This window comes from Photinus pyralis, unplaced genomic scaffold (genome assembly GCF_008802855.1).
Source record: "Photinus pyralis isolate 1611_PpyrPB1 unplaced genomic scaffold, Ppyr1.3 Ppyr1.4_LG10, whole genome shotgun sequence".
Taxonomy (NCBI): domain Eukaryota; kingdom Metazoa; phylum Arthropoda; class Insecta; order Coleoptera; family Lampyridae; genus Photinus; species Photinus pyralis.
The window spans coordinates 9,482,201-9,497,704 of record NW_022170250.1 but is presented as its reverse complement, the minus strand read 5'-3'; the positions used below and the strand labels follow the sequence as shown (position 1 = coordinate 9,497,704).

General features: G+C 45.2%; 1 protein-coding gene across 1 annotated transcript; it reads left to right on the top strand.

The window, feature by feature from the left end:
* The first annotated feature begins 967 nt into the window (after positions 1-967).
* Positions 968-15,504, top strand: LOC116161983 (fatty acid synthase-like). The gene is made up of 22 exons (XM_031475491.1): positions 968-1,324; positions 1,369-1,572; positions 1,620-1,749; positions 1,799-1,949; positions 1,994-2,136; positions 2,183-2,321; positions 2,369-2,567; positions 2,613-3,173; positions 7,459-7,676; positions 7,722-7,912; positions 7,960-8,108; positions 8,155-8,382; positions 8,431-9,441; positions 13,007-13,163; positions 13,213-13,378; positions 13,425-13,875; positions 13,929-14,084; positions 14,130-14,381; positions 14,428-14,581; positions 14,625-14,829; positions 15,234-15,381; positions 15,433-15,504. Exons 1-22 carry the CDS (start codon positions 1,014-1,016, stop codon positions 15,458-15,460), a joined length of 5,352 nt encoding a protein of 1,783 aa, XP_031331351.1. The 5' UTR covers positions 968-1,013; the 3' UTR covers positions 15,461-15,504.

The following is a 15,504-nucleotide window of genomic DNA, read 5'->3' as shown; positions in this document are numbered from 1 at the left end:
TCTTTGAAATGCTGAAACTGACATCTCGGCCCTTTCTAACGTTGAAGTCTACGGGAGGGACCGTGAGTCTGAGTCATCTGAGAGCGAAAGGCCGTTCCAAGTTCTCAGTGTCTCAAGACGCCAGGTTCGATGATTTCGTAGGGATGAAGGTACTAGGATTATAGGTCTGAAACCTTGCAAGGGACTGCCATAGACCCTCTAAATTTTGTGATCCGGAAGCCTGACGTCTTGAGACTTTTGGATATGACATTAGGAGACGATGAGTGGGCGATAATAATACGCTAATGTTAACGCGTCTGTGGTCAGCCGAATACTAACAGAAAATAGAAAGTACTCCTTTACAATGCAATTAAGGGCGTGATTTTCCAAACGCATTCGAAAAACAAAGACGTAACTAATGAGAGACCTTGTTTGTGGTGCAAGGTCTTCAAAACGAGAAAACGGTTACTGCATCGCTTTCACAGATGCTGCAATTTAACTCGTGGGGTAGGTATGCCCCCGGTCACTCCTTCTAGCGTATGAAAATCTAGGGGCTGTAACACGCTCAGGCCCCGATATTCCGTATCATAAGCTCCTTTGAGATCCTAAAGACCGATATCCTTTGATTCTGTGTTAACACGCAATTCTAGACCATGGTAAAATTAGACTCTGCGATCAAAATGTGAGTTTCAAAACAGGAAAACTCGAGGTCTCATTTAATATACGACAAAATTGACCCAGCTGTATTGTTCTTTTTCTATTTTGTATGGCGAGCGGGATCATGGGTCAATTGCCCTCATTTGCACACCATTCATTGTAATTAAAATTTAAGTAAGTAGAGAACCGTGTCATTATCAAACGTTTTTTCGTCGTAAGTGATCAAGCATGCCTGAGGTTAGTAATCAAGCCCCTATGGACGAGGTGGTCATTACAGGTGAGAAGCGCAAGCTCTTAGACCGTCTCCAAAGGTTTTCGTAGGGATGTCCGGCCGTTTTCCGAAGTGCGACAACATCGCCGACTACTTCGACGGTCTCATGGCGAAGCGCGACCTGTTGTCCGAAACGCCGACGGAGTGGTCGACGGATGTCGCGCGAATCGGTAGGCTCAACGCGAGGGACAGGTTCGATTCGGGTTTCTTCGGCGTTCACCGCGCTCAGGCGGATGCGTCGGATCCGGGCGGGCGGATTCTGCTCGAGGCGACACTCGAGGCGATCGTCGACGCCGGACTCAACCCGTCGGACTTGACCGGGACGAGGACCGGCGTGTTCACGGCGACGGCTCTTCAGGAGAGCGAAGGATACTGGTTTTACAAGGGACTGGAGTCGCCGCACTTTGGAATGACGGGGTACGAGTGGGGGAGAGTTTCGAGCGATTAAGTTGTATTTTTAGTTGTTTGAGGAGCGCCATGGCGCAGAGGATCAGCCACTATTTTCAGCTGGAGGGACCTTCGGTGGGCTTCGAGGTAGCTTGTTGTGGTACCGGTTACGCATTGGAGCGAGGGCTTTCCTCCATTTTGTCGGGGAGTTGCGATCGCGCTATTGTGGGGGGAGTGAACTTGGCGCTATCGCCCAGAGTTCTGAAAATGACTGCACGGTAAGTTTGGATGGTGAGCATTTCAAATCGGCAGGTGTGTCTTACAGATTGGGAATCTTGGATAGATCCGGGGGCAACTACGTGCTCGGAGAGCAGGCTAGCGGCTATGTCAAGTCGGAGGCAGTCGCCGTAGTCCTCCTCGAAAGGCTTAGAGATTCCAAAAGGGTTTACGCACAGGTAACCTACGCCAAGTTGCAAACGATAATGGCCCCATCTCACCTTGTAGCTCTTACATGTCAAATGCAACTCAGATGGTTTCAAAGAGGATAGCATAGTACACCCTTCGGAAGCATCCCAACGGGAACTTATGCAAAGCACCTACCAAGAGGCCCACGTCAACCCGCTCGAAGTTAATTACGTAGAATTACACTCAACTGGTGAGTGACCTAGCTCAGAAACGCTCACTGCCAAATTTCCCCAGGAACTAAAGCTGGGGATCCCCAAGAACTCAAAGCTGTAGCAGACGCATTTTGTGAAGGCCGAAGCTCTCCCTTAATGATCGGGAGCGTGAAATCGAACATTGGGCATACCGAGTCAGTTTCCGGCCTCTCCTCCATGATAAAGGTACGATCACCAAACCGAATCACCGAACAACTTTCTGTCCCGCTAGGTCGTCATGGGGATGGTGGCCAACCGAATGCCACCAAACGTCATCCGTTCCCGGATCAGGCGAGATGTACCAGATATTAACAACGGGAAGCTTTCCGTAGTAACTAAACCGATGGATTTTGAGGGGGAGAAATTTGCGGGTATACGTTTCGTGATGCTCCGTAGTGATCTCACACGCTTCTTTTAGGAGTGAACAACTCAGGTTTCGGCGGAACCAACACGCACATTTTACTCAAGCGGTTTGATCGAGCAAAACCCCCAGGTTCTTTGGGAGACGAATTGGTGTGCGTCTCTGCTAGAAACGAGGAGGGCATGAAAAGAATACTGAAGAGCATCAGCAACCACAATGATCGGGGCTACTACAGCATGTTGCGCAACGTCTTCAGGTAAGCCCAGAAAACGCTGGGATCCTTACAGGGTGAGGTTTATAGGAGGAGCATTGATGGATTCTGCTACCGAGGGTTTGCTGTCATTAGTGAGGGGAAGGTTTTTACTTCATACCGAAGGGCGCCGGAGGTAGTGAAACCTCGTTTAGGGCTCACTCTGGCTAACGGCACCGGTGCGGCCCTATCCGAAATTGCCGAATTTCGGAAAAGCATGGCGAGGTACCACGGATTGCTAACCAAATCCGGCGCCCAGACGACGCTCCTCAACTCGGTCGTCTCACAGCTCGCTTTCGTGGACGTGTTGAAGCTGCTGGAACTTCCCATCGGATACGTCAGTGCCGCGTCGAGCGGTGCCCTAGCTGGAGGTTATGCCGAAGGCGCCATTACAGCCGAGGAAGTCTTATTCGTGGCATGTCAGTTTTTGGATGACGTTTCAGAACCTCGCCTCGGACGAGTAATGGAGGCACTTGGAGGTAAGGAAGTGGTGTCCCGATACCTCTTGGAAAAGATGACGGAAACGGTGGCAACAGGACAATTACTGTTGCATGTGGACGACACCACGCATGCGGTCGTTGATGTGTCGTCCTTCTTGTTGGCGATCGGACGGTGAGTCACCTGCAGCCCTTAGGCTGATCGTTGAACCCCTTAAGATTCTTGGGATTCGACGGCTTTTATCGGTAAAGCCTTGGAACCTTCATAGCCTTCAGAAATTTTAGAAACTTAGAGCCTTCGTAGAATTTGGACCCTTTAACTTTTCTAGAACCTTGAAGTTTTTTGAGTCTTTGTAGTTGAGGCAGTCGACGCGTCTGGAGTTTTTTTGATCGTTGGACCCTTTAAGATCGTTGTGATCATTAGGTCTTTGTGTTTTTTCATGACTTTTGTCGGCCTTTTGAGCTTTTGAACTCCTAGAAGCTTTAGATATTTTAAAACCTTAGTTTTTGGAGAATTTGGAGCCTGCATTGCTAGAACCTTGAAGTTTTTTGAGTCTTTGTAGTTGAGGCGGTCGATGCGTCTGGAGTTTTTTTGAACGTTGGACCCTTTAAGATCGTTGTGATCATTAGGTCTTTGTGTTTTTTCATGACTTTTGTCGGCCTTTTGAGCTTTTGAACTCCCAGAACCTTTAGATATTTTAAAACCTTAGTTTTTGGAGAATTTGGAACCTGCGTTGCTAGAACCTTGAAGTTTTTTGAGTCTTTGTAGTTGAGGCGATCGATGCGTTTGGAGTTTTTTTGAAGGTTGGACCCTTTAAGATCGTTGTGATCATTAGGTCTTTGTGTTTTTTCATGACTTTTGTCGGCCTTTTGGGCCTTTGAACCCACATGACTTTTAGATATTTTAAAACCTTAGTTTTTGGAGAATTTGGAACCTGCATTGCTAGATCCTTTAATTTTTTTGAGTCTTTGTAGTTGAAGCGGTCGATGCGTCTGGAGTTTTTTTGATCGTTGGACCCTTTAAGATCGTTGTGATCATTAGGTCTTTGTGTTTTTTCATGACTTTTGTCGGCCTTTTGGGCCTTTGAACCCACAGGACCTTTCGATATTTTAAAACCCTAATTTTTGGAGAATTTGGAGCCTGCTTTGCTAGATCCTTGAATTTTTTTGAGTCTTTGTAGTTGAAGCGGTCGATGCGTCTGCAGTTTTTTTGAAGGTTGGACCCTTTAAGATCGTTGTGATCATTAGGTCTTTGTGTTTTTTCATGACTTTTGTCGGCCTTTTGAGCTTTTGAACTCCCAGAACCTTTAGATATTTTAAAACCTTAGTTTTTGGAGAATTTGGAACATGCGTTGCTAGAACCTTGAAGTTTTTTGAGTCTTTGTAGTTGAGGCGGTCGATGCGTCTGGAGTTTTTTTGATCGTTGAACCCTTTAAGATCGTTGTGATCATTAGGTCTTTGTGTTTTTTCATTACTTTTGTCGGCCTTTTGGGCCTTTGAACCCACAGGACCTTTAGATATTTTAAAACCTTAATTTTTGGAGAATTTGGAACCTGCGTTGCTAGAACCTTGAAGTTTTTTGAGTCTTTGTAGTTGAGGCGATCGATGCGTTTGGAGTTTTTTTAATCGTTGGACCCTTTAAGATCGTTGGGATCCTTAGGTCTTTGTGTTTTTTCACGACTTTTGTCGGCCTTTTGAGCTTTTGAACTCACAGGACCTTTACATATTTTAAAACCTTAGTTTTTGGAGGATTTGAAGCCTGCGTTTCTAGAATATTGAAGTTTTTTGAGTCTTTGCGGCTGTTCGGAGCGTTGAAGCTATTTAGGGTCCTTGAGATGCCTTGAGTGTTTGGGGTGATTGGTTCGTCTGGAGTTCTTGTGATAGTTGGACCCTCTATGAACTTTGGGATCCTTAGATCTTTGTGTTTTTCACGACTTTTGTCGAATTTTCAAGTTTTTGAATCCCCACGACCTTTAGATACTTTAAAACCTTAGTTTTGGAGAATTTGGAACCTGCGTTGCTAGAACCTTGAAGTTTTTTGAGTATTTGCGGCTGTTCGGGGCGTTGAAGTTTTTTAGGGTCCTTGAGTGTTTGGGGTGATTGGTTCGTCTGTAGTTCTTGGGATCGTTGGGCCCTTTAGGAACCTTGGGATCCCTAGGTCTTTGTGTTTCTTAGTTAGTCTTAGTTTCTTGTGTTCTTAGTTTTTGGAGAATTTGGAGCCTGCGTTGCTAGAACCTTGAAGTTTTTTGAGTCTTTGCGGCTGTTCGGGGCGTTGAAGTTTTTTAGGGTCCTTGAGATGCCTTGAGTGTTTGGGGTGATTGGTTCGCCTGGAGTTCTTGTGATCCTTGGACCATTTAAGAACTTTGGGATCCTTAGGTTTTTGTGTTCATTGAGGGATTTTGTCGGTAAAAGTCTTGGAATTTTCAGAGGCTTTAGATAATTTAAAACCTTTGGGCCTTTGAGAAATTAGAACCTGAAGCCTTTTTAAAAACTTGGAGTTTTTAAGAATGGTTGTACCGATAAAGCCTTGGAGTACATACATTTGCTAGATACTTACAGGTTTTAGAACCTTTAGATCCCTTTAAAGCCTTGAAAACTTTGGAGCCTTTCGCGTCCTCATAGCCTTTAGGAGCTTACGAGAGTTTACATCTTCTCGACCCTTTAAAATATAAGAATCCTCAAAGATTGAGACTGTTTAAATCTTCTTAAGACCTTTGGGGTCTTAGGTTTCTTTGTGACTCTTGGCCATGCTTCGTAGTTTGCCGAGTCCTTTGGTGATCTTAGTTGTCGAAGAGCGCTTAAAGTTTTGAGATCCTTGAAAACCTTTGAATCGTTGTATAATTCATTTTGAGTCTTTTCTGTTTTTGCAGTTCTTAGATTAGAGTTTGAAAAGTTCTTTTGAAATCCTTGGGCCCTTGAGTATTTAAAGCATCTAATATATCAATTAGTGTAGGGTTTCTAAGGTCATCAATCTCTTTAGCCGGCCCGTGTGGCGCAGTTCAGTTAAAGCTGGACTGTGGTGCTAGGGTCCCTGGTTCGAATCCGGGTTCGGGCATGGATATTTGTAAATGTATAGTGGGTTGGGTTGGTAGAGCAGCCTTGGCTGAAACCCCGTCCACTCAAAAATAAAGGCAAAATAAAAAAAAGGCAAAATAAGTGGAGTAGGGTCAGTATTTTACCTAGGGTCTCGAGGGACTTTGAGATATCTAAGTTTACAGCTTCTGGAACCTTTCAACTTTAAAGTTTTGGAGATATTTTGAGTTTTTGGTACCCTAGGAGCCCATGGTTCCTTGGAGTAAAGTCGTTATGGTTATAAGATCTATCTTTATGATCTGGTCTATACGTGTGATGCCTCTGGGGTTTTCTGAGATTCTAGGTCCCTCTGGCCTCTGAGGCTAGAAGGAGTACCATGTATCTGGGGTTTCTAGGGTCTATACAATTTTATGGCCCTTAAACTCGATCCAAGCTATTTGAGCAATTTCATCTCTTGGGGTCTTTAAAATTTTTGGTTTTCCTAAACACTACACCTTGGTATCGTTGAGGTCTTTGTGGTTATGGGATCCCAAAGGTTTTTTTTGGATTTAAGGGTTTCTAGAATGACACTGGGAACGTAATGATCAAAATCTGTAGAGTCTCTATGGTCTCTAGGGGCCATAGGTTTTATGATAATCTGAGGCCTTTCGGGTGTCTAATGTCACTGGAATCGATAGGCTTTTAGAGTCAAAATCTAGCCTTCAGTTTTTGGGGTCCTTTGAGGTTTTCTGTGGAGTGTACATTTGGAGTGTCTTGAGCCCTTGCATCGCCTAGGGACTTTGGTATTCTAGCTAGATGTCCGTTAGGCCTATTAGGCGTTAGATGCTTTAGGATCGTTACAGCTTTTCAGGCCTCTTAGGGTCCTTAGTTTTATGGGACTCCCTAGGGTTCAAAGCTTTCATAGAAATTGTTCAAGACTTTCAAACTCTTTTGTGACGTGTAGTCTTTAACGTGGTAGGTGTTGAGACCTTTAGGGTTGTTAGACGTTAGAGATTTTGGGATCTCTAGAGGTGTTACGGGTACTTTGAGGTTTTTAGGGAATACGGTATATTGGGCCCTTGGTTAGGGTTCCTGGGATGACTGAGATATCGGCGTTTATAGGGTGTGAAAGGTCTATAAATTCGTCTATGCGGTTTCACAATACTCGGAATTCAAAAAGCCTTTGGAGTGTAGTGGTTTGTGTCTTTACATTTCGTGTGAGTTTTCGAAACCTTTTGAGTCTTTGGGAGCCTTTGGAGTCTCGGCACCTTGGAACCTTCGGGGGCATGTTATGGTTTTTAGTGTCCCGAGGATCCTCAGGGTTGGCAAGGTCAAATAGGTACCTATACGCACTAGCACCGAAAGATTCTCGACTCCCAAAAGTGATTGGTTTTCCTGGTGTCTTACGGATCTTTATAGTCTCGGATTTTGACGAGTTTCGCTTTTAGCCTTTACGAAGCGGGCCTCGATCCTAGAATAGACAAGCTATACCCAAACGAATGGCCGGTGAGCTCACCCTCAATATCGCCATTGATCACGTGGAATCACGAGGACAGCTTTCATGTGATAACCCCCGAAAGCAACGTGGCTCGGGAGAAGTTGGTTGACATAAATGGCTTGGACGCCGAGGAGGATCTCAGTTTCCTGGTGGATCACATCTTGGATGGTAAGAAACTTGACTTTGAGCCCTGAAATCTACAGATCTTTGGAGGTCGTAGCATCGTGCCAACCTCGGCGTATCTCCATTTCGTACGGAAAGCGTTTGGCGAATTGGAGCGGACTTTGATTTGGCAAAGAGGCGTCGTAATGAAGAATATTCACTTACATCGCGTCGTGGTCATCTCGAAGAGCTCGAGCGTGAAGCTCTCAGTGCAAATTTTTAAAGTGACCAAGCGGTTTGAGGTTCGGCTCCATTTTGGATCGACCTGAGTTGACAGCGTTTGTTCCAGATATCTCACGGTGGCCAGCTCGTGGTTAGTGGCACGATTGAATTCGACACTTCACCAGCCATTGACTGCAGTACCGGCTTGACAATCACAAATCCTCTCTTCCTCAACTCCGTTTACAAGCACCTAGCTCTGTACGGGCATGAATACAGGTAGTGAACTCACCGGGTCCAGTCAGTGCTCATAATCCTGTTCCAGAAACGACTTTCGCGGAATCGAACAGGTCAATTTCGAAGGTACGGAAGCCCTAGTGAAGTGGGACGGCAACTTGGTGACCTTCCTCGATCACGTGCTTTCTGTGAGGCATGTGAGTGGGTGGGACCAAGGCGTTATAACCGCAATCGATCACATCACCATAAACCCAACCAGCTGCCAGCCGAAGTGCAGCCAATTTGTACGTGCACCTCTCGAATGCACCCTGGTGAAGTAAAGGGTCCACCCCCTTTTGATTACCATTTAAACCGAAACTTGCAGGTCACCGCTCGCTGAAATCAGAGGAGTCACTTGTTTGCCTAACTCCCAGAAGATGGGCGCCCAGAAACCCACTTTGGAGACGTACAGGTTTGTTCCGTACCTGGGCCGACTCAGCTATGACGACGCTATCCGTGCCACGTTGAAAATCGTGCTCGATAACAAAGAACCGGGATGTCTGAGGGTGGTCGAGATTCTCGGCGAACGATTCGACATCACGCCCATTCTGAACGAGTACCTGCTCCAACACACTATCACGGGCAAATCCGTTAAGGACATCGCGAGCGACACGGGTCTCGTGGTCGTTTCGACCGCAAATCTTAATCTCTCCCAAATTGTGGAAAATATGCAAGAAGGCGCCTTTCTCCTGGTGAATTGCGGGACCGACGCGCTACCTCGCGTGGACAACGCTGAGGTCATATCAATGCAAGCAACCGGCGACGTTGTGCTTTACCTTCTGCGGAAGATCACCCGTTACCAACCACCGACGGTGATTCGTCTCGAGGACGGCTTCGCGTGGATAGCCCAGCTGCAAGCCGCCCTCGGCGGAAACGACAACATCGCACTCGTAGTTCAAAACGACTCGTTCAGCGGTATCCTCGGTCTCGTGCGAACCTTAAGGCTCGAGTACGAGGATCGGTCGATTTCGTACGTCTACATCATCGACGACGCCCCGAGTTTTCGGCCGGACGACGCTTTCTACAGCGGCCAACTGCGCAAGCGCCTACTTATGAACGTTTGGAAGGACGGGGAGTGGGGCGGCTACCTGCACCTTCCGTTGGCTACGGATGGAGGAGTGAAGTGCGAACACGCGGCCGGAGTGGTCGAGATGGGGAACATCGCCAGTTTTCGCTGGGTGCAAGCGCCGGCGGCTCCCGATCGCTTACCCACGGCGAAGGTGAACTACGCGGGGATGTGTCACAACGATTTACTCGTTGCAAGTGGTAGGGTTCATGGCGTTTCAAAATCCAACGAAGTTGCGCTGGGATGCGAGTTCTCCGGTAGGACCCCTAGGTAAGAACTTCATCAATGCCTTATTAATTAATGCCTTCAATATTCATACGGTTCCTAGAGACATTGGGTTCCATAGGGTCCATAGAGCCTGGGGGCTTATTAGAGCCTTTCGAATTGTAAGAGCATCTATGCTTTCCAGACCTGTGGGGTGTTTTATAGGGGCTCGGAATGTGTGTTTGTGGATCCCTTGCAATTTTTGGCTTTTGACTCCATGGAGACCTAGGACTTGTCAGAGTCGTTGGGGTTTGTCAATTCATACGAGCCTCTAGAGTCTTCAGGTCTGAAGTGTTTAAATAATTTAGAACCCGTAAATCTCTAGTGTCTTTAGTCTTTGCGTTTCGCCTAGTTGTTGGTGTCCCTAATGGTTGTTAAGGGTCTCTATAGAGATCCTATTGGTTTTGACGACAACAGGGACTACGGGGGCAGCTACAGAAACGATAGACCACTGGGACCATATTATAAGCTATAAGGAACATAGGTGCCATAAAAATCATAAAGACTGTAGACCATAGACAGCTTGAGAACCGTGGAGCCTATGGAGATCATGGAGACCCCAAAAGCTCCAAATACTGTAGAAACCGTACATATTACAAAGACCATAGAAATAAAGACTATAGGGACCACTGATACAACGAAAGCGATAGACTATAGACACGTACCATGCAGGTCAGAGAAATCATAAAAACCATTGAGATGGTAGATCAGAAGTCGTGGGGCCCATAAACTCCATACACGCTGTAGGGAACATAAGGATCATACAGACCATAAAGACCAAATGGCAAACGCGCCATTGAACATAGAAAGCATAGAAACCATGCAATGCATAGAGACCATAGAGTAACGATTGATCACAAAGACTATAGATTTTTGAGAAATACCGCACAGACCATAGAATTCATGGAAGCAATCGAATCCATAGAGACTATCGAAACGGTACCGAGACTCATACTGTGGGGCCCATACAGGTTTTAGATACCATAAGGACCATGTATGGTATAGGGCACATAGATACCAAACCGACCATTGAACGTAAAAGCACCTGGAAGCTCATAGATGCCATGGAGACCTTAGATACCATAAGAATCATAAAGGCCAGAGAGACCATACAGACCACAGAGACCGTTGAGACTACGGAAACGATAGCCCATAAGGGCCATAGAAACTGCACACCATGGAAAACTGCGTAGAGAAACCTTAGAGGCTATAGAAACCGTAGAAACTACAAACACATCACATAGAGATGGGGATCACAATTATGCGATAAAGATCGTAGAGGACCATCGTGGGACCATGGGGAGATATTTACCATAGGATTCATAGAACCAAACGGTTCAATGAACATGGAAAGCATAGAAACCGTGGAGATCATGGAAAACATATAAACTGTAGATACAATAAAGACTATAGATGCAATATAGAGTTTATAAAGCTATAAAGAATAGTGACAATGGAGACTACAGAAATCTCTGATACTACAAAAACGGAAGACTATAGTAGCATACAGACCATAGAAGCTATAGGGACTGAACATAAGAAACCATACAGATCATGAAGAACATGGGGGCTATATTATAGAGCCCTATGGGAACAATAGAGAGAGTAGGTCATAAAGGCGGTAGTAGGCGATTAAAACCATAGAGACCAAGGAGTGCATGGGTACCGCAAAGGTCGACGAGGTCATAGAGGCAAACAAACCATTTAACATAGAAAACACAGAAGACCAGAAAATGGTCCAAGGAGACTATAGTGGCCATAAAGGTTGTACCGACGGCAGAGATACTAAAGGGATCGCTTAAGCTGTGGATATGATACACCATGGGTAGGTACCATACAGACCGCAGAAATCATAGAAGTCATGGGGACTATGGACTGTTGAGTTAGTAGACGTTATAGGAGCATCAGTTCTTCAAAATCTGTTTACAAAACCCTTCAAAATCTCTTCAAAAGCTTTACAGAATCCCTCCATGCTCTCCTCATAATTTCTTCAAAACCTCTTCTGAATCTTTTCAGGATCTCTTCAAAATCTCTTCAAAATTTCTTCAAAATCTCTTCAAAATTTCTTCAAATTCTCTTCAGAACCTCTACAAAATCCTTCCAGGGTCTCTTCAAAATTTGGTCGGACGCTATTCTAAACCTCTTCAAAGGCTCTCCAAAATCTTTTCAGAGTATTTAGAATCCTCACAATCTCTTCAGAATCTCTTCAAAATCTATTCAAAATCTCGAAATTTCTTCAAAATATTACCAGAATCTCATTCGCATTCCTTCAGAATATCTTCAAAATCTCTTCAAAATTTCTTCAGAACCTCTACAAAATCTCCCCAAACCTCATCAAAACTTTTTCATAATCTTCTCAAAACCTCTTCAAAATACCTCCAGGGTCTCTTCAAAATTTGGTCGGAAGCTATTCAAATCTCTGCAAAGGCTCTCCTAAATCTCTTCAGAATATTTAGAATCCTCACAATCTCTTCAGAATCTCTTCAAAATTTCTTCAAAATATTACCAAAATATTATTCGCATTTCTTCAGAATCTCTTCAAAATCTTTCTTCCAAATTTCTTCAAAATCTCTTCAGAACCTCTACAGAATCTCTTCAAAACTTTTTCATAAACTTCTCAGAACCTCTTCAAAATCCCTCCAAGGTCTCTTCAAAATTTCGTCGGAAGCTATTCAAAATCTCTTAAAAATCGCTTCAAAGGCTCTCTAAAATCTCTTCAGAATATTTAGAATCTTCACAATCTCTTCAGAGTCTCTTCAAAATCTATTCAAAATCCTCTCAACATTTCTTCAAAATATTACCAAAGTCTCATTCGCGTTTCTTCAGAATCTCTTTAAAATCTCTTCAAATTCTCTTCAAAATCTTTTTAAAACCTCTTCAAAAATCCTCAAAATTTCTTCAAAATCTCCTCAAAATCTGTTCAAAATCTCTTCAAAATTTCTTCAAAATCTCATCAAAATCCCTTTAAAATTTCTTCAAAATCTCTTCAAAGTATCTTCAAAATCTCTTCAAAATCTGCTCAGAACCGCAACAGAATCTCCCCAAATCTTTTCAAAACTTTTTCATAATCTTCTCAGAACCTATTCAAAATCCTTCCAGGGCTCCTCAAAATTTCGTCGGAAGCTATTCAAAATCTCTTGAAAAATTTCTTCAAAATCTCATCAAAATCCCTTCAAAACCCCTTCAAAATCTCTTCAAAATCTCTTCAGAACCTCTACAGAATCTCCCTAAATCTTTTCAAAACTTTTTCATAATCTTCTCAGAACCTATTCAAAATCCCTCCAGGGTCTCTTCAAAATTTCGTCGGAAGCTATTCAAAATCTCTTCAAAATCGCTTCAAAGGCTCTCTAAAATCTCTTCAGAACATTTAGAATCTTCACGATCTCCTTCAGAGTCTCTTCAAAATCTATTCAAAATCCTCTCAAAATTTCTCATGCGCGTTTCTTCAGAATCTCTTCAAAATCTCTTCAAATTCTCTTCAAAATCTCTTCAAAATCTCTTCAAACCCTCTTCAAAAATCCTCAAAATTTCTTCAAAATCTAAAAATATCTATTAAATCTTACTTTTGCAGTGGAGAACGAGTGATGGGATTGGTAAGGGATGGTGCTCTGCGTGACGAGGTCGTTCTGGACCCACTGCTCACCTGGCAGGTGCCCGAGCACTGGAGCCTGGACGAAGCGGCTACGATTCCACTAACCTACTGCGCCGCTCTTTACACGCTAATTGTGGTGAGTATTATCAGGTCGTTGGCCAATCACACATCGGGAAACATACCAGGTGGGAAAACTCAGGAGGGGACAGAGCGTTATAGTTCACGGAGGCGCCGGGGGAGTTGGCCAGTCTGCAATCAACATCGCCATGGCTTACAATTGCGCTATCTTCACCACCGTCGGAACCGTAAAGAAGCGGAAAACCATGCTCGAACTGTTCCCGAGTTTGCCAGGTAACTAGTCAGCTTTCACCGAATTCGTACGATCTTCCACTTTAAGCCGACCACATCGGCGAGTCTCGCGACGAGATTTTTGAGCAATTAGTAATCCGGAAAACTGGCGGAAGAGGCGTCGATCTGATACTGAACTCGTTAGCCATGGGAGGAACGCGAGCGAGCTTCCGCTGCCTGGCCAAGGGAGGCACCATGGTCGAAATTGGCCGAAGCAACGCTCTTAAAAACGAACGTTTCGACCTCGGCTGCACTGCAAACGGGCGCACCGTGGTCGGGGTGGATATTGGCGCACTCAAACTGGAGGATAAACAAGGACTGCATAATCTCCTGGCCGAAGGCATTCGGGTAGGCTACGTCAAACCCATCACTCGACTGGTCATTGGTAGAACTGAGACGAAAAGTGGTCTCAGCCACCTGGAGCAGAGCTCGCACATCGGTAAAGTGATTGTCAAGGTCAAGGACGAAGAGAAACCGGAACCCTTCCGTGCAATCCCCAGGTTTACACAGTTGCGGCACTTGAGCATGGCATTGTATCCCCCTTGCATTTCAGGTTCTACTGCGACCCCTCCAAAGTGTATGTCATAGTCGGCGGCCTCGGAGGTTTCGGTTTGGAGCTTGCCGATTGGCTAGTCGCCCGAGGTGCGAGAGCCCTCGTGCTGGTCACGACTCGTCTAACACTGACCGATTACCAAAGCTTCAAAGTGGGGTAAGTGGCCAGCATCGCAACACAACCCTGACCGCCTGGCGCTAGGGTTTGGAGGCGCGCAGGCGTGACGGTGGAAATCGACCGTCAAGATCTGCGAACGTTGGACGGATGCGAGCGGTTGGTAACCGAATTCAGTCACTTAGGGGAGATTGACGGTATCTTCAACGTGGCCGTCGTTTTGAATGACGCCCTCTTTGAGAATCAGACGGTCGAGAAGTTCCAGGCGTCGTTTGCGCCCAAAGCCCTCATTACCAGGAACCTGGACGTCGTCTCCAGAAGGTCACTTGTAAATTTGAGGTGGGTTGTGCGAGAGGAGGAGGAGGTTTGCGAATGATGCTTTCAGGTGGTTTGTGGTGTTCTCTTCGGTCAGTTGTGGCAAAGGTAATGTTGGACAGAGCAATTACGCTATGGCAAATGCGGTTATGGAACGAGTCTGCGAGGTCCGACGGAGGGACGGCTACCCGGCGGTTGCGATTCAGTGGGGCGCGGTTTTGAACGTGAGTTGTGGCTCTCTTGATAGAACTTTGACGCTGTGTGTAGGTTGGGTTACTGGAAGGTGACCCAAGAGGGCCTTTGACTCCCGTTGGTGGGACCACCCGACAAAAGGTCTCCGTGTACCTTCAGGCGTTGGACGCACTACTGAAGCAAGGCGACGCTGTTGTCACGTGCAGTGTGTTGCCTACTTTGGAAACCAATGACCTTTCACCCATCACAGATATCGTTTCAGAAGTTGCACTAGCTATGGGTATGTGCACATACGTACATAGTACGTACATTTTTCGTACTTTTCACGTACGTTCGTCCATGTACAAAACATGTACGTACTTTGTACGTACAACGGATGAAAATAAGGAAGTTGGCATGTACGCCCATAGAACGTACATTTTCGTACAAACGTACGTACATAATACGTACAGTCATGTACCGCCGACGTACACAAAACGTACACTATACGTACAGTGTGTACGTACTTGTTTGGTACAATGCTATGCCATAGCAACGTACCAGGTACGTACAGTGTACGGCGGCGTACATGACTGTACGTATGATGTACGTACGTTTGTACGGAAATGTACATTCTATGGACGTACACAGTACGTACTTGTGCTATATGATAACTCTGAAATAGCGACATAAGTAATTTTGTAGGCATCTACTTCGAGCACGTAAGTTTGAATACAACATTCGCTGAATTGGGAATGGATTCCATCAGTGGAGTTCAGGTGCAACAGTTGCTCGAAGACAAACTCGGCATCGTCATATCGATTCCCAAGCTTAGAAAGGTAACGCTCTATCAGTAAGTGCAATATACACGCTTTACCAATGGTTTTGAGTTACTCCATTCCAGACTTACGGAGGGTACCTTGGGAAACTGAACAGCTGAACAATGACCCAGAAATGACAACAAAATAAAATCGCT

Coding starts and splice junctions, on each gene's coding strand:
- LOC116161983 (XM_031475491.1), top strand. CDS start 1,014: ATGGCGAAGCGCGACCTGTTGTCCGAAACGCCGACGGAGTGGTCGACG. Junction 1,573..1,619: donor GTTCTGAAAATGACTGCACG/GTAAGTTTGGAT, acceptor TGTGTCTTACAG/ATTGGGAATCTTGGATAGAT. Junction 1,950..1,993: donor CGTAGAATTACACTCAACTG/GTGAGTGACCTA, acceptor AAATTTCCCCAG/GAACTAAAGCTGGGGATCCC.